Source organism: Sciurus carolinensis, chromosome 2 (assembly GCF_902686445.1).
Source record: "Sciurus carolinensis chromosome 2, mSciCar1.2, whole genome shotgun sequence".
In the NCBI taxonomy this organism is placed as follows: domain Eukaryota; kingdom Metazoa; phylum Chordata; class Mammalia; order Rodentia; family Sciuridae; genus Sciurus; species Sciurus carolinensis.
In genome coordinates, this window is record NC_062214.1 from 166,123,484 (window position 1) to 166,149,338 (window position 25,855).

Here is a 25,855-nt window from a genome sequence, read left to right on the forward strand (position 1 = left end):
ATCAGTTATGGATTCTCTTTATTTACTTTTTTTAACCACATCTAGCCATTAAAATAAATATCTTCTTATAATTAGATATACTCATTAATCTACTTTATGTTCCAGTAGCATCTCTTAGCAGTATCTTTTTATATGGGAAGACAATGTAGCAAATGGTTAAGGCTTTGTATAGGCTTTGCCCAAAGTCAGAGTTGGGGTTCTACTACTAGTGTCATCTCTATAACTTTAAGCAAATCACTTAAAGTTTTTAAGCCTTTATTTTCTCATCTGTAAAATGGTGATAATTATAATAACACTTACTCTGACAAGTTGATGTTAGGATTAAATAAGACCATAGAAAATGTTAGTAAAGTACCAGACACACACAAAAAGAGAACTCACTAATTTTTTAATTATTAATGATAATAACTATTATCACTATTATTATTATAAACACATTTTATTAGACCATCTCTGAAAAAAGAATATTTATCTGAATTGTTACTCTCATATTCTATGTAAATAAAATAGTAGGAAGATTGGTTTTATGTTTTAATTTCACCTAGTGTACTTTTTCTCAGAAAATCTATCTTGAATGTGCCTCCTTTAGCTTGATGTCACTAGATCAGAATACTTCTGAAACTGACAAAGCCAAATAAATAACAAATCCTAATGCTTCTGTATTTTTTTTTCTTTCAAATTGATTCCTTCTATAGTGTTTGAGAATGAATGCTGTCCAGAAAGGAAATTATTTTATTTTTCCATAACTTTATTGGTTATTCTTGTTTCTTATTCCCATATAAAATCTTACAATTTGTGGCCATAGAGGATTAATAGAAAATGACAAAGAATTCTTAGTTGCAGAGTAGAACAAACAACTACAGCAGATAAAACACAAGAGGAAAGAAAGTGTGTTTTTTTTTTTGCATTCTTAAGATATATAGTAGAAGAGTAAGAAAATAAACTCTTTGTGCAGAATTACTCTCAAAGAAAATTTTTTTCTGTGATTTTTGCTGAAGAAATTGAAAGTAACTCAATTAAAAAGAAACCATTGCTCTTATCCTTTCTTGTTGCCAAAAACTTAAAGCACATGAGCCATAAAAGAGCCTTTCTGCTACTATAGAATCCATTAATTTTTATGTAAAATTACTATTCAGTATCTTATTTATTCTTCTGTTTTGGAATGGTGTTATTTTTAGTTATTTCCCCAAAAAGAAAAATTTCAAATGACATTTCACAATATAAAAAGTGCAAGATATTATCTAACATACAACTGATTCACATTGTTTCTTTCTTACAAAATTTTCCTAGTTTTCCAAGATGTAAACTGATGACAAAATCATAACATATAACATGACCATTGTGGATTTGGTTAAATCTCAAAGTAGGAATACCTATTGTACATTACAATTGAAATAGCAAAAGTCCTTGGTGGAAAAAGCGGCATTTTTTTTTTTTCAGCCATGCTGAATTTTTCAGTGTGTACCTACCTCACCCTTGTCTTCAGTTCAGGATTAGTAATTAAGAAGATTTTCATTTCTTTGAAGGTAACTGTATTCATTAGTATCTTCACTGACATAATATCACCCCAGACAGTGTTTTGATCTTAAAAGAAAAAAAAAATCCTTGAGGCAATTGTTGTGGCTCTCTACCACTTTCTACTTTGTGTCCCTCCTTCTTTCCACCTGTCTTCCTTTACTCAGTTCCTTTCTCCCCACTCCCTTTATTCTCCCTTTTTTTCTTCCCCTCTGCCTTTGCCTTAGGCCTTCCAGTAATAACCAGTGGCACTCGTGAGCATTGCTAACCCTCTAGGTGTAAGAGGTTGCTAACTTGCTCTGGAGCAGTAAGCATTAGCCAGTATCCTTCAGAAACATGTGGGATAAAACTCCAAACCAGTTGGAGGATCACTTGCTTTAAGGTATGTGGGTTGAACAGTCAAGATAGTAATGAAGTGATTACGAAAATAAGAAATAAGTAGAAAAAGTTTTTTTTAAACGTAAGCAAGAGCAGAATGGCAAGAATGCAGGAATCAAGTGATAATGACATAAGAAACAGGAAGACCTAATAAACCTAAAACCATATTCAAGAGGGAGAGAATTTGAAAGACAAAAATAGAAAAAGAAAATGAAAGTGGCATATTAAGAATTAGAATCAATATATTTTTATTCTTCATGTTTTTGAAATTTTGTTTCTTCCTTAATGCTGATCACACTGATCATCCTCTCGATGTGTTCACACCCTCTAGTATAGGTGTGGGTGCCTATCGTCTCACAGCTTCTTCCTAGATGATAATACAAGCAAAAATACCTCAAAATCCCAAGTTTAACTTCCTCAAAAAGTTTAACTTGAAAGATTTATTCCTTCAGAACTTGTGTTGGCATCATTTAGAGAAAGGGACTATTTTAAACAACTGAGGAATTATGAAAACCATGTATAACATACAATCCTGAAAGGATATATTAGGAGAAATCCTTGCCATCTGAGTAAAATTTTTAAGTTTTTTTTTTCTTTTTTACATTCTGATTTAAAATACTTCAGTCAGAAAATCAAAAAGAACATTATGAAACTACCCATTATCTTACTGCCTGGCCATTATTAACACTTAATGTGCTTAACCCATATCTATATGCTAGAGTATACTAAAATTCAGTATGGACAGTTCACAACCATTCTGATTTAGAATCAATTCTTATTCTTGCAGTGATATTCATGTTTTATGGTTTCTATTCTATTTGAATCTTCTTCAGACACATCTAGCTTCTTAACTCATTTGGTAGCCTGTTACTACCTTCCACTGTAGGATACTTGGATGAAAAAGAATTATTTTTCATGTGAACAGATAAATAATTTAGATTAATTTTAGTTATTTCCAGATAGGTTAAAATACTATATTTAAGGAAATAAATATTTTCTTTCCCAATAGTAACAATAAACAGGCATTTTCCCCTGGAAAATAATACCAAATATCTTCTATTTTATCCTACTCCCAGCTCCCACTTGTCCATAAGAAAAGACAGCACTTTTGAAACTCCAAACAATTTGCCTGATTTAATCCCTCATATAATTGCTGTTTTAATCCTTTCACCCAACCTGTTACCTTCTCTTATTACTTTCCCTGTCCCAACCCTTCCTGTAATCTTGATTTTAGTTTATATTCAAATGCTGTTAAGGTATCTTCTAGGATCTCTGAAAGTTATGCTATTTACATAGGCCTCAGTTTATTCAGTTCTAACATAGAAATGATAAAATTCCTTATTATTGAAATTAAATGAATAACTACACAGTATTTCAAGAGGCTCAAGGAGAGATTACATATGGCTAGAAAAAAATAAATGAAGGCTAAATCTATAGCAAATGATTTGGAGATGATCATTTTCTATACAGTGCCACAATGAATAGTTACCTCCTGTATCGGTTTTATGTCAAGTGACATAAATTCTTCAAATAAATATGTGAACAAAAGTAAAAGTATTGTAGAACATGTTGACTCATGCCTGTAAGCCCAGCAGCTCTGGAAACCGAGGATCTCGAGTTCAAAGCCAACCTCAGCAACTTAGTGAGACCTTGTCTCTATATAAAATATAAAAACGTCTAGGATGTGGCTTAGTAGTTAAGCCCCCTTGGGTTCATCCAAGGTACAAAAAAATGTAAGTGTTTTCTGGACATTAAAAAAACAGGAGGAAGAAAAGGGAACAACTTCAAGATCTATCATTAAGCTTTATAAATTATTTATGTAATGCATGTACTGTTAGAGTTTGGTTTATGTTGCTTTTATTACTTCCTTCAAATTAAATTCTAAAGTTAAAAAGCAGAAAAGAAAACTCATTAGTAGAGATGTCAAAAATCCTTGGAATCCATCTATCTTTTCTGATAGCAGACTGTGGTTAGTTTATTTTTTCCAAGCTTTAGGTTCATGTGTCACCACACCTCCACTTCTGTTCCTTCCCACGTAAGCTTATAGGATTTGTCTTGGAAAATAGAAACTTTTTTTTAAAAGTCTTTTAAAGATATTTCTAAATCAGTTATCATCAACTTAGATAGGTTGATCATTTTTTTCTGTGTCTATAAGAAAATACTGACCCTGTTGTTCATGTAAAATCAGGTCTTCTGTGGTTCACTAATTTTTATTAAGTTTTCTTTTAGTCTGACCTTCAATTGATCTTGTAGTTCTCTGCTCCTCCAAAAGGGTAGTCTAAGGACCACCATCAGCTTCTTAATACCAGGCCTATTGATTCAGAATCTGTATTTTAACAAGATTCCCAGCTAATTTGGATGCACATTGAAGTTTAGGAAACATGGTTCAAAGGGGAAAAAATGATAAAAATGACTCCTGTTGGGAACAAGAACTTTCTATATTGTTGATTGATTGAACCTTCCTTAACCAGCAATATAGACACATTTATCAATGAAAAATAAAATATTATTGTTCATTAATGCTTGCATCTTTCTAAAAAGAGTTTTTGTTTTTGTTTTTGGCTTTTTTGGTGGGTTTTTTTGTTTGTTTGTTTTGTTTGTTTGTTTGGTTGGTTTTGATTCTAGTGATTTAAGCCAGGGAGCACTTTACCACTGAACTATATCCCCAGTCCTCTTTATTTTTTAATTTGTGACAGGGTCTCCGTAAGTTTTTTAGGGACTCACCAAGACTGGCCTCAAATTAGAATCCTCCTGCTTCAGCCTCAAAAGTCACTGGGATTACATGCATATACCATGACTCCAAGCCTCTAAAAAGATTCTTAGAAACTGTTCATTCATTTATTGAAATTTACACTGTGACTGAACATTTATTTAACATCTCTTGTATGGGAAAGTGTAGGAATTCCCCTGAGAGAAGTAAGCAAATAACTACAATACATTTTTTTTTATTGTAAACAAATGGGATACATGTTGTTTCTCTGCCTGTAAATAGCGTAAAGGCATACCATTTGTGTAATCATAAATTTACATAGGGTAATGTTGTTTGATTCATTCTACCATTTTTTTCCCTTCTCCCCCACCCCTCCCACCCCTCCCCTCCCTCTATACAGTCTTTCCTTCCTCCATTCCTGCCCCCCTCCCTAAACCCAACTCCAACCCCAACACTAACCCCTCCCACCCCCCATTATGTGTCATCATCCACTTATTAGCGATATCATTCTTCCTTTGGTTTTTTTGAGATTGGCTTATCTCATTTAGCATGATATTCTCCTGTTTCATCCATTTGCCTGCAAATGCCATAATTTTATCATTCTTTATGGCTGAGTAATATTCCATTGTATATATATACCACAGTTTCTTTATCCATTCATCAATTGAAGGACATCTAGGTTGGTTCCACAATCTGGCTATTGTGAACTGAGCAGCTATGAACATTGATGTGGCTGTATCTCTGTAATATGCTGATTTTAAGTCCTTTGGGTATAGGCCAAGGAGTGGGATAGCTGGGTCAAATGGTGGTTCCATTCCAAGTTTTCTAAGGAGTCTCCATACTGCTTTCCAGAGTGGCTGCACTAATTTGCAGCCCCACCAGCAATGTATGAGTGTACCTTTCTCCCCACATCCTCGTCAACACCTGTTGTTGCTTGTATTCTTGATAATCGCCATTCTAATTGGGGTGAGATGGAATCTTAGGGTGGTTTTGATTTGCATTTCTCTTATTACTAGAGATGTTGAACATTTTTCCATATGTTTGTTGATTGCTTGTAGATCTTCTTCTGTGAAGTGTCTATTCATTTCCTTAGCCCATTTGTCAATTGGATTATTTACATTCTTGGTGTAGAGTTTTTTGAGTTCTTTATAGATTCTGGAGATTACTGCTCTATCTGAAGTATGATTGGCAAAGACTTTCTCCCACTCTGTAGGCTCTTTCTTCGCATTGCTGATAGTTTCTTTTGCTGAGAGAAAGCTTTTTAGTTTGAATCTATCCCAGTTATTAATTCTTGCTTTTATTTCTTGTGCTATGGGAGTCCTATTGAGGAAGTCTGGTCCTAAGCCAACATGTTGAAGCTCTGGACCTACTTTTTCTTCTATAAGATGCAAGGTCTCTGGTCTGATTCCGAGATCCTTAATCCATTTTGAGTTTAGTTTTGTGCATGGTGAGAGATATGGGTTTAATTTCATTCTGTTGCATATGGATTTCCAATTCTCCCAGCACCATTTATTGAAGAGGCTATCTTTTCTCCATTGCATATTTTTGGCCCCTTTGTCTAGTATGAGAAAATTGTATTTATTTGGGTTTGTGTCCGTGTCCTCTATTCTGTACCATTGATCCACCTTTCTATTTTGGTACCAATACCATGCCATTTTTGTTACTATTGCTTTGTAGTAGAGTTGAAGATCTGGTATTGCGATACCCCCTGCTTCACTCTTTCTGCCAAGGATTGCTTTAGCTATTCTGGGTTTTTATTCTTCCAGATGAATTTCATAATTGCTTGCTCTATTTCTGTAAGGTACATCATTGGGATTTTAATTGGAATTGCATTGAATCTGTATAGCACTTTTGGTAGTATGGCCATTTTGACAATATTAATTCTTCCTATGCAAGAACATGGGAGATCTTTCCATCTTCTAAGGTTTTCTTGAATTTCTTTCTTTAGTGTTCTGTAGTTCTCATTGTAGAGGTCTTTCACCTCTTTTGTGAGATTGATTCCCAAATACTTTATTTTTTTCGAAGCTATATTGAATGGGGTAGTTTTCCTAATTTCTCTTTCTGAAGATTCATCGCTTATATATAAAAATGCCTTCGATTTATGTGCATTGATCTTATATCCTGCTACTTTACTGAATTCACTTATGAGATCTAAAAGTTTTCTGGTGGAATTTCCTGGTTCCTCTAAGTATACCATCATATCATCAGCAAATAGGGATAGTTTGAGTTCTTCTTTTCCTATTCGTATCCCTTTAATTTCTTTGGGCTGTCTAATTGCTCTGGCTAGAGTTTCAAGGACGATATTGAATAGAAGTGGTGAAAGAGGGCATCCCTGCCTTGTTCCAGTTTTTAGAGGGAATGCTTTCAGTTTTTCACCATTAAGAATGATATTAGCCATGGGTTTAGCATAGATGGCCTTTACAATGTTAAGGAATGTTCCCACTATCCCTATTTTTTCTAGTGTTTTGAGCATGAAGGGGTGCTGTATTTTATCAAATGCTTTTTCTGCATCTATCGAAATAATCATGTGATTCTTGACTTTAAGTCTATTGATATGGTGAATGACATTTATTGATTTTCTGATGTTGAACCATCCCAGGGGGGATGAAACCCACTTGATCATAGTGCACTATCTTTTTAATATGTTTTTGTATGCGATTTGCTAAAATTTTGTTGAGAATTTTTGCGTCGATGTTCATTAAGGATATTGGTCTGAAATTTTCTTTCCTCGATGTGTCTCTGTCTGGTTTAGGAATCAGGGTAATATTGGCTTCATAGAATGAGTTTGGGAGAGTTCCCTCCTCTTCTATTTTCTGGAATACTTTGAGAAATATTGGAATGAGCTCTTCTTTAAAAGTTTTGTAGAACTCGGCTGAGAACCCATCTGGTCCTGGACTTTTCTTTGTTGGAAGGCTTTTGATGACTTCTTCTATTTCATTACTTGAAATTGGTCTATTTAAATTGTGTATGTCCTCCTCGTTCAGTTTAGGCAATTCATATGTCTCTAGAAACCTGTTGATGTCTTCGAAATTTTCTATTTTGTTGGAGTATAGATTTTCAAAATAGCTTCTAATTATGTTTTGTATTTCGGTCGTGTCTGTTGTGATATTTCCTTGTTCATTCCGAATTTTAGTGATTTGGGTTTTCTCTCATCTTCTCTTTGTTAGTGTGGCTAAAGGTTTATCAATTTTGTTTATTTTTTCGAAGAACCAACTATTTATTTTGTCTATTTTTTGTATTGTTTCTTTCGTTTCAATTTCGTTGATTTCAGCTCTCAGTTTAACTATTTCCTGTCTTCTACTACTTTTGGTGTTGGTCTGTTCTTCTTTTTCTAGGGCTTTGAGCTGTAGTGTTAGGTCATTTATTTTTTGAGTTTTACTTCTTTTATTAAATGCGCTCCATGAAATAAATCTTCCTTTAAGTACCGCTTTCATAGTGTCCCAGAGATTTTGATATGTTGTTTCTTTGTTCTCATTTACCTCTAAGAATTTTTTAATTTCCTTCCTAATATCTTGTTATCCATTCATCATATAGTAGCATATTGTTTAATCTCCAGGTGTTGGAGTAGTTTCTGTTTTTTACTCTTTCATTAATTTGTAACTTCAATCCATTATGATCTGATAGAATACAAGGTAGTGTCTCTATCTTCTTGTATTTGCTGACATTAGCTTTGTGGCATAATATATGGTCTATTTTAGAGAAGGATCCCTGTGCTGCTGAGAAGAAAGTGTATTCGCTCTTGGTTGGATGGTATATTCTATAAATGTCTGTTAAGTCTAAATTATTGATTGTGTTATTGAGATCTATGGTTTCTTTGTTCAATTTTTGTTTGGAAGATCTGTCCAGTGGTGAGAGAGGCGTGTTAAAATCACCTAGTATTATTGTGTTATGGTCTATTTGGTTTCTAAAATTGAGAAGGATTTGTTTAACATACATGGATGAGCCACTGTTTGGGGCATAGATGTTTATGATTGTTGTTATATCTTGCTGATTTATGCTTCCCTTAAGCAGTATGAAATGTCCTTCTTTATCCCTTCTGACTAACATTGGCTTGAAGTCCACATTATCTGAAATGAGGATGGATACTCCAGCTTTTTTGCTGAGTCCACGTGCATGGTATGTTTTTTCCCCATCCTTTCACCTTTAGTCTATGGGTATCTCTTTCTATGAGGTGAGTCTCTTGCAGGCAACATATTGTTGGATCTTTCTTTTTAATCCAATCTGCCAGTCTATGTCTTTTGATTGATGAATTCAGGCCATTAACATTCAGGGTTATTATTGAGATATGATTTGTATTCCCGGTCATTTGGTTCATATTTAAAATTTTTGACACATCTTGGTTCCTCCTTTATTTGACAGTTCCTTTAGGATAATTCCTCCCTTTGCTGATTTGCTTCTTTGTTTCTTATCTCTTCCTCATGAAATATTTTGCTGAGAATGTTCTGTAATGCTGGCTTTCTTTTTGTAAATTCTTTTAGCTTTTGTTTATCATGGAATGATTTTATTTCATCTTCAAATTTGAAGGTAAGTTTTGCTGGGTGTAAGATTCTTGGTTGGCATCCATTTTCTTTCAGAGCTTGAAAAATGTTGTTCCAGGGCCTTCTAGCTTTTAGGGTCTGAATTGAAAAATCTGCTGATATCCGTATTGGTTTCCCCCTGAATGTAATTTGGTTCTTTTCTCTCACAGCCTTTAAAATTCTGTCTTTATTTTGTATGTTAGGTATTTTTCATTATAATGTGCCTTGGTGTGGGTCTGTTGTAATTTTGTGTATTTGGAGTCCTATAAGCCCCTTGGACTTGATTTTCCATTTCATTCTTCAGATTTGGGAAATTTTCTGATATTATTTCATTGAATAGATTGTTCATTCCTTTGGTTTGTTTCTCTAAGCCTTCCTTAATCCCAATAATTCTCAAATTTGGCCTTTTCATGATATCCCGTAGTTCTTGGAGATTCTGTTCATGATTTCTCACCATCTTCTCTGTTTGTTCAACTTTGTTTTCGAGGTTAAATATTTTGTCTTCAATATCTGGAGTTCTGTCTTCCAGGTGTTCTATCCTATTGGTTATGCTTTCTATGGAGTTCTCAATTTGGTTTATTGTTTCCTTCATTTCAAGGATTTCTGTTTGGTTTTTTTTCAATATCTCTAACTCTTTATTGAAATGATCTTTTGCTTCCTGAATTTGCTCTGTTAACTGTCGATTGGTGCGATCATTCAATGCCTGCATTTGCTCTTTCATCTCATCGTTTGCTTCCCTACTCATTTAATTATGTACATTCTGAACTCCCTTTCTGTCATTTCTTCTGCCATGCTGTCGTTGGATTTTATTGATGTAACATCTAGATTTGTTTGGGGCATTTTCTTCCCTTGTTTTCTCATATTGTTCAGGAATCAGTGGGTCATTAAGATATTGCAGATTTCCTCTATTGACTTATAATGTCCCTGAAGATTGCTAGTATATCCCCTCTTATCCTTCAGTAGCCTGAAGTCTTGGAGGAAGTTGATAATGCGGTGCTCCACAAGGAAGCTTCCTCTCTAGGGATGGTGACCCTCAGGTGGGGTATATTCCCTGATAGTGGGCAGAGGTGCCTCCACTTGTTGACCAATGGTCATCCAATGGGGAACTAGGCTGCGGGCTGAGGCAAGTCCTGTTTGTGCCTGTGTCTCTGGTTTTACCGTCCCTGTGGGAAAACCTCCCCCGGCAGGGAAGACTCACTCGGTGGGGACGTCTCGCTGGTCAGTTGCCCTCCTAGAGGTTCCCCTCAATCTACAACTACCACCTGGGCTGGGCTGTCTTCCTCTGCAACGTTCCCAGGGGCCCGGACCTACGTCCTGGGCCTGGGAGCCTCACCCTTCGCAGGCGAGTCTCCTTAGGCTGCCTCTCCCAGAGAATCTGCCCGAAGTCCTGGAAACTTCGCTCCGCCCCTAGGCGTGTCTCTGTGCGGCTCTTCCAGCAAGAAGCCACCTAGCTCCTGAGACCCTGCTCTGCACCTAATCGCCTGGCTATGCAGCCCCTCCTCTGAGCCACCACCTGGAGCCTTGTACAATAGCTCCGATACCCAGAGACCCACCACACACCTCCTCCTCCAGACAGCGGCCCGGTTTCCGATGCAGTCACTAGGAGTTTAAGCAACTCACTTCGCGTCTCCTCCTCCCGCCAACCGCCCGTAGCCCTAGGCAGTCACTCCGAGCCAAGTGACCCGCCCTGTTCCTCCTCTTCCTCCTCGGGGTAGCCCCCCGGCTGTTCAGGAGCAGTGGCTCCGAGACCAAGTGACCCACCATGCTCCTCCTCCAGGCAGGCCACTGGTGTTCAGGAGCTGTCGCTTTTAGTCCAATCAACTCACCACTCGCCCCCTCCTCTGGCAATCGCCTGTGGCTCTGATGCAGTCACTCCTAGACCAAGCGACCCACCACGCTCCTCCTCCAGGCAGGCCACCAGTGTTCTGGAGCGGTCATTCTGAGTTCAAACAGCTCGCCACGCAGCTCCTCCTCTGGCAACTGCCTGTGTCTCTGATGCAGTCACTCCTAGGTCAAGCGACCCGCCGCGCTCCTCCTCTTCCTCCGGGCAACCCCCCTGGTGTTCAGGAGCGCTCGCTCTGAGTTCAAACAGCTCGCCACGCAGCTCCTCCTCAGGCAGCCACCCGGAGCCCCAGTGATTGCTCCGAGTCCAAGCGCTGTGCTGAGCCGCCTCCTCTACGATGATCCCAGTTGTCCGTGTTTACCGCTCCTGTGGGTGGAGGGGCGTCTCGCTGAGCAACTCTACTTCACAAAGTTCCCTGCATTCCGGGGCTACCGCCCCATCCGGGACACCTCCCCAATGGGAGAGACTCACCTGGCGGCTTTGAGTTGGTCCCAAGCCTCTCACTATCTCCTCTTTTGAATCCTGCGTCCTGGAGCAACGTGAAATGCAGCCGCCCTCTAGTCCGCCATCTTGAAAACCTCTACAATACATTTTGAAGCCACGATTAGAATTATTTTTGGCTACACTTAGGAAGTAGGTGACTTGAAGGGAGGTTAATCAGATAATACTACATAAAGAAGGTATCACTTGAGCTGAGTCTTAAAAGCTAAGAAGTCTTTAATCAAGAAACACTGACAAGGAAAGGATACTGCAAGTAATAGAAATGACCTTCCATGGAGTTGAAATATGAGTCATCTTGGTATTCAGGGAACTACAGTACCAGAAGGTAAAAATTGCTAGAATATACAGTATAAATAACACATGAACCCTAGGTCTCTGAACATAATGTTCTCTGAACAAAATCCTGGAGCATCTCCCTCTCCCCACAACAAATATTCACACATTACCTGCTTAGTTCTTATTCATCCTTCATATTCACATCACAGATCCTTTTGTCAGAATGGCTTTCCCTGACCATTCAGGGTAGCTCAGGTACTTTTATTGTATACTCTCATAAAACCATTTTCCTTTCCTTTGGAGTGTTTTTCCAAATTTGTATTTATATATTCATGAATGTGATTATTTGGTTCATACCTATCTCTCCCACAATATCAGTGACTTTAGTTAAGAGTTTTGTTACGTTAGAAGCCAATAGTATATACCTACGCAAACACACGCACATACATACACACAACATATACAATTCATACACACATACATATAAGCAAAAACAAGTTTCATGAAACACTAACCATTCTTACATGAGGAAGAGATCTCTCTTTTTTTTTTTTTTTTAAGTGTCTTGCTTTGTTGCCCAGGCTGGTGTCAAACTCCTATGCTCAAGTGATCCTCCTGCTTCAGCCTCCAGAGTAGCTGCGACTACAGGCACATGCCAACATGCCCAGCCTATAAGATGTGTTTTCTATGCTTTTTCATTGGAAAAATGTTTACAAGTTGATTTATTGCCCACCTCCTCTGTGACCCAGAATTTAAAAAACCTTGAAACAGACTGGAACTACATTAAAATGAAAATATAATGTCTGATTTTACTCTACATTATTCCCAGACCCTAGTATGACACAGCACAGAAGACACTCAGTAGAAAGTCACTAAATAAATAAAAGGATTGAATAAGCTTTAAAAAGTATTACTTTTATAGTGTGATTATCCTCATTTTTATCAACAATAAAACTGAAGGTTAAAGATGTTTAGTAATTTTGCTGAAAATCCTAAAGCCAATGACGGAATGATTCAGTTTTGTTTTAATCTAAAAACATACTAATTTCCTCTTGTACAAGAATAAAAAAGAGAAAATGTCTAGACTACGGGAGGTGGCAAGCTGATATTTCTCTATTAGAGAAATAAATAAAAATAAGTTTTTTCACATTTGAGATGCAGTTAGTGTGGAATTCTGAAAGATAAATGATGTGTTAATTGTTTTCAATAAGAAAATCATCATTTGTTTTAAAATACTGCAAAAATAAGTGGGAAATAGATTAAACAACATTGGTAAAATGTTGACAATTGTTGAAGCAGTGACTTCTTATCACTGTTTTAAATAATTCATTTTAAAAAGTTATTTTCTTAAAAAAGAAACCATGAAAATGATACAATAATAGTATCACAGGAAAACTCTTCTAGTTTTTACAAATGAACACCAAAAGTGCAAAAGAATTTCAAGAAAATACAAGAAATCCAAGAATTTATTAACTGAGATAATATCTATAGAGTACAACATCTAGCAATAGAAGGAACCCAATGTTAATTTTTATCCCTCTCCACATTAAGTTAACCAAAGCTATCTTTGCAAAACACTCATTATAAATAGTGTTATATTTAAAACTTTAGAAAAAATCCACTTTATAGTTTTATGAAGAAACAATTTCATATGTTTTTAAGACAGAAATTGCTTTTATTATTAATCAGTGTTATTTCAAATATAATTAAAATATTCATACATAAGGTGGATTTTCCACATATGTACCCCAAACCCTTGGTACATACAGATGACATAAAGGTAAGGTCATGATCGTAAAACTCTTAGACAGGCACTTGCTTTCCAGTAGTGTTAGTCTGAAGGCCAAATAATATGTCAGTAAAACCCTTCTGAGTCTCCAGGAATATTTTTTTCATCCAACCAGTACCATCCTACATGTACCAAGGAAAAAAAGATTGGGTGAGAAGTTGTTTCCACCCTAATTCTGGAAATGTCTTTTCCAATTTGAAAATAAATAGCCAGGACTGGTAGTATAGCTCAGTGGTAGAATGCTTGCCTAGCATTGGCAAAGCTCAGGGTTCACTCCCCAGTACCACAATAAATAAATAAATAGACAATGTGCAATAGACAATGTGATGCAGTACAGCATAATTTTGGATGCATTATTTTAAAAAATACTGTGCTGGGAATTACGAACTGGATTTTAGTATTACTTCTACTACTGACCATAATTTATTTTAGGTACTTAATCTTTTCTATCTGAATTCCTTCATTTTTTAAGTCATTTCCTTCAGCTGTAAAATGAAGAAAGACTATATATTCATTCTACTTCATTTGGTTATTATGAAAACCAGAATGACAGATAAATAAGAAATTATTAAGGAGTTAAAATTTTATAGAAAGATGGAAAAGTATGGATATGTTAAGTGATATATTCACATGGATACCCATGAGTATGCACACACCCATCACAAATACATACACATGGATGAGGTGTATTCAAGACTGCCCCTCAAGCATTTTCCAGTCCTGTGATTGAGGGATTTTTTTATTTAGAAGAATAAGCTAAAAGAAACTCCTACTGTAAAACCACAAGTGTGGAATTGGAGTAACAGGAAGACCATCTCCCATGACACCAATAAAGGACAACAAGAGTTGAAGATATAAAAAAATCAAACTAATAAGAACAAAGCCATTATCTAGTCTCGGAATCAGAAAAATATCCCACTTTACTGAAACTTTTATCACATAATCTGAGTGAAATTTTAGAATCCTAGATCTAGGTTCTTGTTCCTTGCTATAGGTCCATACTAATGTTTATTTTTGCCTCTTTTCCATCTCACAGCTGCTGATGGCCCAGGAGATCGGTTCATTATTGGGGAATCCCAAGCTGGTGAACAGGTGAGATTTATAGACCTGAAAGGCACTAGCAATTTCAACCTCATGGGTTTGGGGGCTCAAATTCTAAATTCCTATCAGTATTGTGAAAATCGTAGAGAAATATCACTCAGAAGACTATCAGAGTTGAAGGATTGGTAACCAGGAAAACCAAAAGAATTATTTCTTAAAGAATCTATACATATTAATATATGGCATAATGCTGGTATATCCGCCAGAGAGTGCTCCTCAAGCACTTTCCAGCCTTGTGATTGAGTGATTCTTCTTCCTGTAAAAATACTGATTTTTCTGGTTAGAACTATATGGATTTCCTCAATGCTTGAATGTTGTAATAAAGAAACTAGGGTCATTATTATTAGCATCATCCTTCTACGTATTTTATTAACCCCTTCTATGATTAGTACATGTGAAAGTGCACATTAAGCCAAGGAAGAAAAGTCATGGCAATAGTTTTTGTCAAACTGCTACCTTTATATATATTTTTTTTCTTTTTTGCCATTTTTATTTTTATGTAGTGCTTATGAGTGCTTCATATTAGCAGTTGAGTATCCTAGCCTAGGAGGAGGAAGCTAAGCCTGGTACTATAGTTATTTTTGTCCATGTCACACAGCTGACTGTAGTCCCTATGACCATTTTGCAAACAAAAGAACAACTAGGCTTGATTCTTTTTTATAGATAACTTACCTTATGACTCGTAATTTATTTCACTTCTTAGTACCTATTTCCATCAGCAGTGGACATCTAAAGAAACCATTTTTATAGTAAAACCACAAAACAAGAATTATTCAAAGAATATTTATCTGATCATTAGCTAAGTCCATCCATCATTTATCAAGAACACCTATGTGTGTACCTGGTACAAGGTTCTGGAGATAAGAATTACATTAATACCTAATCACTACTCTTAATGAAGTTTACTAAAGAAGACAACAAAAACAACTAAATGTAAGAGAATATATTAAGTGTTAAGGTAATGGTATCATCCAAGTGCAATGGGACCACAAAAGAGAAGTTGAGCACTTCAGCCTAGGAGGGGTAGGGAGATGGAATTGGGACTGGACCTTAAAAAAAGCAGAAATGGGAAAGGGGAATTCTAGATAGAGAGAACAGCATGAGTCAAAGACCCAGAGGTGAATTAAAAAAAAATTACATGAACTGCTTATGAAACTGAAAATTATTTATGATAGCCATAACAGTAGATTAAGAGCCTTCTGGACCTCTTAAACCTTATTAACTAGTAGTTAAGACCTCCAATTATGCTAGAGAACTAGGAGCACAAGAATTGTAAAACTTAAATTGCTAACTTCTTATAAGTTCTTATAAAACTTTTATGAGAAAAAAATCAAAACTCTACTAGAAAAGTGTGCTTTTCTTTAAATTACCTGTAATGCTCTTTATCTATAATTGATATGTCACACATACTTTATAACAAACTCGGAGAACTTACAGGAGCCAAGCTGCTCACTTACTAAAAGTATTTAAACTTGACCATTGGGATGCCATTATATACAATGAGGCAGTGATTTTATAAAATGATTTCTTGGTGTACTAAAATACTTGACCTTAAATGACTTATCATTTGGGCCCATTGGTTAGCACGATTATGTGATTATAAAGTGCTATCACTAAACAAAGCTCAAAAAATCAAATTTAATACTTTCATTAAGGAAAAGTCATATTTGAACCATTTTACTCTATATACAGCATACAAAAATAAAATAAGGAGAGAATAACTGCTAACCTTAACAATTATAGGGAAATATTTCACATATTGCTGGAATGTACCATTTCAGCTAACTTGATTCAGTTGCTATTTATATTGTCTACTCTAAGTGGATGTATAAATATTTTTTATTTATCCAATATCTAACAGGGGGTTAATATATGTCAGGTGTTAGGAGTCCTTTAACTACTATTTAGAATTGCCCATCTTAGAGAAAAGCCAATGTTTTATATAATCACACACAAAAAAATCATTAAGAGTTGGTTTAAATGTACAATCAGAAAAATGAGAAATTATACTCCATTTATGTATGATTTATCAAATTGCATAAATGAATTCTACTGTCATGTACAACTACTTAGAACAAACTTTTTTAAAAAATGAGTTGATGTAGACCAAGAAAAGAGAAAGAGGCCCACACAATAAAACTTAAAGTAAATTTACAAAATAAAGCACATTGAACCTGACTTCATTGAGATAGGGCTATAGGTTAACACAGTTCAGGTTCAGCAGCAACTACTCTGAAACTCACTTTAGGATTCACTTTCCACCAAGAGTCTCTTTAGGCCATTAAATGCCATTTTTTCCAAAGTCTCAGAAGATAATTTTGGCAGTAACCCCTCCTCTAAAACAACACATATATTATATCAAAACTTTAAATGCTTTTTCATCAAAAAAATCACTATACCACAAATAATTATATATAGTAGATTAAGAATTGTCCCAAACAATATGTGGTATCTGGAATTGAAAATCATAATTTTTAAAAAATGATGGGCCCTCAACTTTTCATTTTAAATTCTATGCATTATTTGTGGGTTCAAAATTACATTAAAATGTAACAAATCTGAATAAGCCTAGAATGTCTTTTTTCAAGTAAAGAATAAGAAGATATAAGTTACATAGCTTAATGCCAGATCTGATCCCAAGCATCTTTTTCTCCAAGACTGTGAGAGAAAAACAAGGAGAACACAAGAGTTGTAAACCAAAAGCAAGGCACATACTTCATGCAGTTGTGATAATAAGATATGATAATGAATATTCATTCATTCTGGAAATACTTGACTGCCTACTGTGTGCCAGACACTTTTAAGCCTTGGGATGATAGAGCAATATGTCTGGAAAAGGGGCGGTTAAAGAAGATTAATGCAAGAACTATGTCCAAACTATGGATAAGGATAAGGGAACCCAACAAAGAGAAGTACCTATTTGTAGGTAAGATTTATTACACTGGCCCAAAATGAATAAGACTACAAGACTTTTTTTCATGGTTTGTATCAAAAATATTACATTCCCTGCAGATTTTCCTTTGCAACAGTAAGATGATCAACAGTCTCTTTCATATTTTACTTCCAGCCAACTCAGACAGTAATGCCAGGACAAGTTATGCGAGTTACAACAGGTGCTCCAATCCCCTGCGGTGCTGATGCAGTAGTGCAAGTTGAAGATACTGAACTTATCAGGGAATCAGATGATGTACGTAATTACCAGGTTACCCTATTACTACTGTTCCTATGGCAATATTAGAAGTCACACCCATTTTCTGCAATGTCGATGGGGTTAATCTAGTTGTTGGGGTTATGTAATGTGGGTCGCCAGTAAATAAGAAATTGCTCTAGGGTTCAAAAATCAATCCTTTATCATAGGAGGGATCTTTTATGCCATTGATATTGCAGAATTTGAACCATGAGTAACCCAAGAAGTTTCACATGCAAACAAAGAAAAGAAACTGCCTCATAATAAAATAGTGATATTAACCGTTGATATAACTTGTAGCTGAGAAATTTGTCGTTGAGACTAGGTTTTGTTAAAATGTGAAGGCATTCATGAAATTGGAATTTAGTAGGGAAGAATTTAACAAGGAATCTTTGGGCAAGTTCTTGAATATTACACTAAGCCAAACATTTCAACCAAATGACCCTTTCTCCTTTGGTTTTCTACAATTCAGGAAAAAAGCTGTGCTATCAAAGGATAGCCTGGAAATATTGAATATATATTAGTTCCCCTTCATTTTCTCAAATCAAGGATGCTGGCATATTCTATGGTCTAAGAAGGCCTTTCTCTCACTGAAACTAGTAGCAATTATGGAAATCAAATTATCAGCCACTAATATGAGTAGGGAAGATTCAACTGAGGTTTTAATTACTGGCAATCTTACTTGTTGTATGAAGAAGTTTAAGGTATCTTATATTTTTAATCAGAGGTTAAAAATAGATATATATTCTCCTAGATTGGTGAGATAGTAAAATTCAGTCATGCTGAGAGCCACTTTTCTGGAGATTTTCTTTTTAATCACCTTCTACATGCAAGGCTTATAAAATTCAACTCTTGGCATACAGATCACAGTGCCTGCTGTTAAAGGGATTTATTTGCATCAGGAAAACCAGCAGAGCATTGAAACCCAGGACACATGCATCCTTAGACTGCCAGATGACAAGACACATTTCCAATATCACAATATTATTCATAGCCCATAAATGTAAAATCGATGATCAGTATTAGTTTATAGAAATCTACTCTTAGGCAAACTATAAGTCCTTCACTGAAATTTCAGCAGGTGTTTGGGAACCTCAACATGGTATTGAATTGATGATTCATGGGAACTGGGGAGAGAGAGATTACCCTTAATTCACCTTCATTTTACCTATTAGGGTAGGCATGTATCATATATATGCATATATATACAAATATTACATATCCATTCCTTGAGAGTGCTACTCACAAGTAAGATTCAGTATTTGAATTGATATATATTTTAGAAGCATGAAAGTAATAGAAAATGTTTACTTACTTATTGACACCAAACTCCTAAATTTTGGGGGACCTATATTAGAAATTCATAATATTTTCAAAGAGTTAGCAGATGGTTTCATTTCTCTCTATTTATATATATTCTGGATCTATCTGATGCAAAAGTCTGAGAAGTTAATTCTACTGAAATTATGTTAGATTGTTCTATTTAAATTTATAAGAACTGCTTTTATTATAGGGCACTGAAGAACTTGAAGTGCGAATTCTGGTGCAGGCTCGACCAGGCCAAGATATCAGGTAAGTTCATCACATATAGGATATATAGCCAGCTTTCATTTCTACATGATCATAAACTCAGGAGAGCATAGCTATTACAAATCTGTAGCTATACCAATTAGCCATTTGCTTTCAAGCTTTAACAAGAAACAAAATGAATTGTCTAAATTCTGTATCCATATCTGCCCTGCCTACTTTTTAATGAAGATGATAAATGTGAATGAAATAGTCAAAACCAACGTGAGAAGGTAAAGTCAGAAGCATATATAATCCACAGTTAATTCTACCCCTAGATAATACAGAATTACTCAATCCCACTTCTGGGTTATCTACAAATTTGTAGTAACACAGATAATCCCAGAACTGGGTATTCATATAATTACCTGATAGCACATCCTCCACTATCTACCCTTAAAAGTGAAATAATGAAGCCAGGCACAGTAATCCCAGCAGTCTGGGAGATTGCGGCCGGAAGATCACAAATTCAAGGCCAGCCTCAGCAACTCAGCAAGACTCTCAGCAACTTAACTGAGACCTCTGTTTCCTCAGATCAAAACCAAACCTAAGTGGCCTAAATGGAAATTACTTCTATAACTATAATCTCATTATATAGTCTCACCACAAATGTTAAACAGTTATAAATCTCTATTAATACCACTAGATATTTTCATATAAATCTTTGCCTTATATCAGAGAAAGTTTGCAATTGATGTTTTTAACTATAGTGTATTAAAAAGTAATTTGTAAAATAATTTTCAAATATGAAGTAACATTCCTGTTTAGCATAAATAGATACAAATCTTATTTCTGTCTTCTGTTGTGTGTCTAACTTTTAAAATTAAAAAAGCATATAGTTTTTAGAATCTCTTCATTGTTTTTCTCCTGCTTCATTTCTGGACATTTTGTCCCCTTAAGTGTCTTTCTTCTTTGACAGTAAAGTTCCCCTCTGAGCTGAGAAAATGTTATTCTTAGGCATACTGCTTATGGTTCTGCTTTGATTTTTCAGACCCATCGGCCATGACATTAAAAGAGGGGAATGCGTTTTGGCCAAAGGAACCCACATGGGCCCTTCAGAGATTGGTCTTCTGGCAACTGTAGGTGTCACGGAGGTTGAAGTTAATAAATTTCCAGTGGTTGCAGTCATGTCAACAGGGAACGAGGTAAAAAAAATAAAGATAAAAAATAAATAAATAAATAAATATATATATATATATGCACACTTTCAAGGGTATTTCTGACACCTTTTTTGTGTTATAAATAGAACACTGTAGATTATGTATCTTACCAGTGAAGTAACATTCCAGTAACAGGGAAATAATAAGTAGGCCTTAAGATAATTTTGAGTAAAGATAAAAAGGAAGTACTAGTAATTACAGGTTAAGAAATATTTCCTTCTATTTATTAGAATGAAATATTGCCACCAATGGCCTTTCTACATACTCAGTACACATAAACAAAGAATATTAACTGCAAGCTATAGATATCAAACTGCATATTCAGTATTTGGTCTATTAGGACAATGACTTATGTCTATCCTTTTGCTGAAATGATGGGCGACAGCTGTGTGGGAAATAAATCAATAAATCCAAATGCTATAGCTAACCTGTTTTCTTAATAAAAGTTCCTTGTAATCTTTGATCTCCAAGAGGGGTTTGATTATTCTGTTTGTTTTTCTCTACTGATAGCATCTCTAGTGGGATGCTATCCAAAACTTTATTTGGGGTCTAATTTAGAAAAGGGAATTTAGTTTATCTTTTTCTGAGACCACCTGCAAAACTTCTTAGTCACTGTTTTGCCCATGTTGTATAAAACTCCAGTTAGGGACCCTAGTGTCATATTGGGAATACTGAAAAGTGAATCTGCTGAAAATTTAAAGCCTATAGAATCAGAAACTACTGAGACTTAAAAAAAATAATTCTGTTTGAACATACTACTAAACAAAAGATTAACAGGACTTCTTTTTTTTTTAAATATCTTACTCTGAAAGTAGCCCTTCATTAGAATTATTTTTAAATTCTTGAAGTCTTGGAAATGAAAATTTTCCAGGTCTCTCTATGACCCTTATAGTTCTTTTGGTTAGGGCAAAAGAAAGAATAGAATCTTTGGTTTTGCTAATGGAGAGCTAAATCAACATTACAGATTTGATTATTCTCCAGTATCAGTGCACTAGTCATTCTCTAAAACTATTGATTGATCCAGAATAAACATTGTTTTCATTTTAATCTACATAGTGATGATTTCGATATCTCTTAAGACTAATTGGCACTATTATTTAACATCAGAAAGAAATTTGCTTCTACATTCTGTAATCTCTGGTTCCTTATTGCTTGACATTTCTCCCCCAATCTCATTCAAAATTAGCTGTCGTTGACTCTCTATGACCATATAGTTTAGTTTAGTTCAACAGATGCTTCCTGGGTACTTTTATAATGGGCACTACACTGGAAATTGGTGATTAGAGATATAAATGAAGCATAGTGTCTCTTCTGAATGTTTGAGACCCTCAGATACCCAGAAAATAATAACAGGAAAAAATTCATTTATTTGCACAGAGACTATAAGCTCCCTAAGTATTGGTCCTGATTTCCCTTGATATATATGGTCTACTTCTCAAATCCAGTGTGATACATTGTAAGTAGGACAATTGCTTAAGGCAACCCAAAGAATATCATATAAGATGTCTAAGTAACCAGTTATTATAGCACACATCTGTAATTTCAGTTCTTCAGGAGGTTAAGGCAGGAGGATCACAAGTTCAAGGCCAGTCTCTACAACTTAGTGAGATGCTGGCTCAAGATTTAAAAAAAAAAAAGAACTAGGGATGTATCTCAAAGGTGGAAACAAGTCTTGGTTTCAAAAACAAGTCTATGCATAATATTTGAAACCTGCCCAATATTTTGTAACTGTATAATCTTGTTAGGGATGAAGGAATTATTTTTAAATGAGGGAAATAAACTTATCAACTCTAACACAGAGTGGCAGATTTAGATATTTATTGATTTCAACAAACTATACATATTAAAATTTAGGCAATACTTGTAAGTGATTGTGGGCATGCATTTCTAATCTCACACATTTGTTCAATGAGTATATATTGAGAATCTGTTACATGCCAGAATGCCCACCAAGGAGGTCTCTAATTAAACATTCAGCTGGAAGGATAGGGATTTAGCATCAAGTCCTCAGTGGTAGAGCATGTGCCCAGGATGTGTGAAGCCTTGGATTTGATCCCCAGCACTGAAAAAAATAATCCAAGTGACAAGATGTAAATAAATTGTATTTGAACCAGTTACTTGGAAAGTATTGAAAAGGAAACCCAGCATCCAGCAGCACAACAGATCTTCAGTGCTACTAGTGCTTGTAGCAGTCCTCATAACCATCTGAGGCTATTCTATTTATTCTTCAAGTGACAGCTCAGGAACAAGGGGGAAAGGCCCTACTAGTAGGATGTGGGAATCACCTTGACTTAGAAGCCTCATGTCCCACATGAGAATCAAAATTTCTTATAATAATCTTAGGCAGCTCCAGGGTTCCCAAAAGTGAATGCACAGTTTCAAGTGGGAACACACTCATGGAAGCCCCAAACTGTGACTTCCCATCAGGTATTTGTAATTTATACTGCTTCCTACTCAATGCGCCAAGTTATCAGAGATTGTTTTTACCATAAGAAACATTGCCAAGTAGCCAGGCATAGTGGCTCATGCCTATAATCCCAGGAGGCCGAGGCAGGAAGATCACAAGTTGGAGGCCAGCCTGGGCAATTTTGTTGCAGTCTGTCTCAAAATGAAATTTTAAAAAGGTCTGGGGATATAACTCAGTGGTAGATCCCTTGCCTAGTATGTGCAAGATCTTGAATTTGATCCTCAGAACCACAAAGCAAAAAAGAAAGAAAAAAAGAAAAAAAAATGTTGCCTACTAACAAGATGACATTTCATCCTTATCAAATTTCCTAGGGAACAGAACTAGAAACAACTAGAGAATGCACTATTTGTAGAAAATTAGAAAATAATAAAACTGACTAAAACTGTCTGCTTTTTACTGTTACCACATACTAGAAATTCTACAGTGTCAGTGATAAAATATTCCTCTCCACTGGGATGAACTCCTTCCCCACCCCTCCCCACTCACTATCTGCTGATGTCAGGCAGTGTTCTAATATTGTGCAAGCAAAACAGATTTCCTGCTCATATTCTAATTGAAAGATATAAGATATTCCCTGCTCATATTTATTATAATTGAAAGATAAAAGATTCTAACTTATATTCTAATTGGAAGATAGTCGATTAACAAGCAAATAGTGATAAATGGTATGAAGGAAAATAAAGATAAAATAATAAAAAGTGGCAGTAGAGAAGATATATGCCAGATATTCTCTATTGAAACTTATCTTACATCAGCCCTTCTGTACTCCTCTCTATGAAAATAAAGCTGGAAGCCTAAAAACTGATGTCCAGACGCTCTTGCCAGCTGTGGTCTAGTTAGGTTTGCCCTTAAAATGCATTCACATATTAGTAGGTAGAAATATGGTAAAAGCTTTAGCAGAAGTACAAAGTCCTCAAACTCTAATTGCTTTCCCCAGACAGTGTTTTAGACAATGGAGATTTCCTGTAGTCACTGACCTTTGGTTACACAATGTTCTCCTTTTGCACCTCCAACGTTTGCAACATATTTATAACCAATTCCCAATATTTAAAAACTCCTTTCTTCCTTCTCCCTCCTTTTGAAATACCTAAAAGAGTTTTGATTTTCTTGTCCAGACCTGATGGGTAAATTCTTCTATTATAGATGAACATTCAGGCCTCTCTGACTAGGTATAACTTGAGTGGACATGTGAGGTTATACCATATGGAGGAAGTATGTTCTAGACAGAGAAAGCAACAAAACAAAAATCCCTGAGGAGAATGTATGCTTATCATGTTTGAGAAACAGCAAGGAGGTCAATGTCAAGAAGCAAAATAAAAGGTGATAAGGTGGAAGCAGTGTTAGAAGCTAGATCATTTTGTTCTAAAAAATCAGTTTTCAGGAAGGGAAGCACAACATGGAACATAAGGGAACATAACATGTCTTAAATTTTTAAATGAACTCTGGACTTTATATGGCTTGTCACACAGGAAGAATAAGAAAAGTAGGAAGATTATTTAGAAAGCTATACAATACTACAGTGAGAGATTTGGATGAGAGTAGTTAATAGTAGATATGGTGAGAAGTAATGAGATCCAGGATACATTTTGAAGGTAAAGCTAACAGGACTTACCAGGGAATTAAAAGTAGAACATAAGAAAAAGCAGGGAGTTGATGTGACTCTTAAGGATTTGGCCTGAGCAAGTCTAGGAAGAGGTGTTCACACAAATAGAAAGACTGGGGAGTAGAAATCAGGGATTCTATTTTAAACATGTTGAATTTGAAGCATCTAGTAGAAATTTCACTAGAAATATTAGGGAAGCAATTGAACATATTGGTCTAAAGTTAATGAGAAAAATTGGAGCTAAAGATGTACATTTAAAAGTTATCAGCATATTCATAGTATTTAAAATGAAACTAGATTAAGTCACCTAGGAGATGAGAATAGAGACAGGAGATGCAACTTTCACAATTAGAGAACAGTTATATCTCCATCCTCTTTCCCTAACATTTATATTTCCCAGTTTTATTTTCTAATTTTGATCCTTGATGATGTCACCTTTCTGTTCATAGCATACATGTTGATCCTCTTGAAACTTTAGATGGTAACCTCCAGGTCTTTAAACTGTACATCAGTCAGCCAGCTACCATTAACTTCAAGAAGTCAGACTTGTATGCTTGTTATCTAGTTCCCCAAACTACTAGCAATAATTATTCCTTCACTGGATTCTGGGTCTTCTGCTAGTTTTGAAAATACTGTTTCATTCACTTAAGCCATATTCTGAAATCATATTTATATCTTAAATATGAATATATTGAGAGAGAGAAAGAGAGAGGTGTATTATCTGTACTATATCTTTGTTTATTACACTTCATCTTTTATCATTTTCTTGGCCAATGTCAGTAACAGAAGCCTGTACAAATAAGTGTGTTGTGTTTGGGTTTTGCACTACTGAGGATCAAACCCAGAGTCTCACACATGCAAGGCAAGTACTCTACCACTGAACTACATCACCATTTTGATCTTCTTTGGGGTTTCCACAAGCAACTTCTGTTTAAAAAATAAAACTGTAATCTTTAAAACTTTGCCTCCACTAATAAAAGAAGGAATAGAAATGTCTACTGTGATCAATCAGTACTGCTACATAGTTTATGATTCAAGCAACTTAAGATTAATAACTTATTCCTCATTTTATGTAAGAGAAAATTGATAATCAAGAATAAAGCAACTTCCCCCACATCATATATCTTGTGTAAGCTGTAAAGACCAGTTTCCCCCCTAAGTCTTTAAGTTGTAAATGATTTTTTCCCTCTATGCTACAATGCTTCCCACTAGAGCTGCCATAAATTTGTTTTCTCCAACTTT

The 25,855-nt window shown here is 35.5% G+C and overlaps 1 protein-coding gene across 20 annotated transcripts in view; it reads left to right on the forward strand.

Moving 5' to 3' along the window:
• Gphn (gephyrin) overlaps positions 1-25,855 on the forward strand; it is a 641,988-nt gene that overhangs the window by 551,212 nt on the left and 64,921 nt on the right. For all 20 annotated transcript variants that reach the window (XM_047539524.1, XM_047539518.1, XM_047539521.1 and 17 more), the window contains 4 exons: positions 14,566-14,621; positions 17,698-17,817; positions 19,331-19,389; positions 20,375-20,528. In XM_047539524.1, the coding sequence (XP_047395480.1) occupies positions 14,566-14,621; positions 17,698-17,817; positions 19,331-19,389; positions 20,375-20,528 (389 nt within the window). The remainder of the gene's footprint in view (positions 1-14,565; positions 14,622-17,697; positions 17,818-19,330; positions 19,390-20,374; positions 20,529-25,855) is intronic.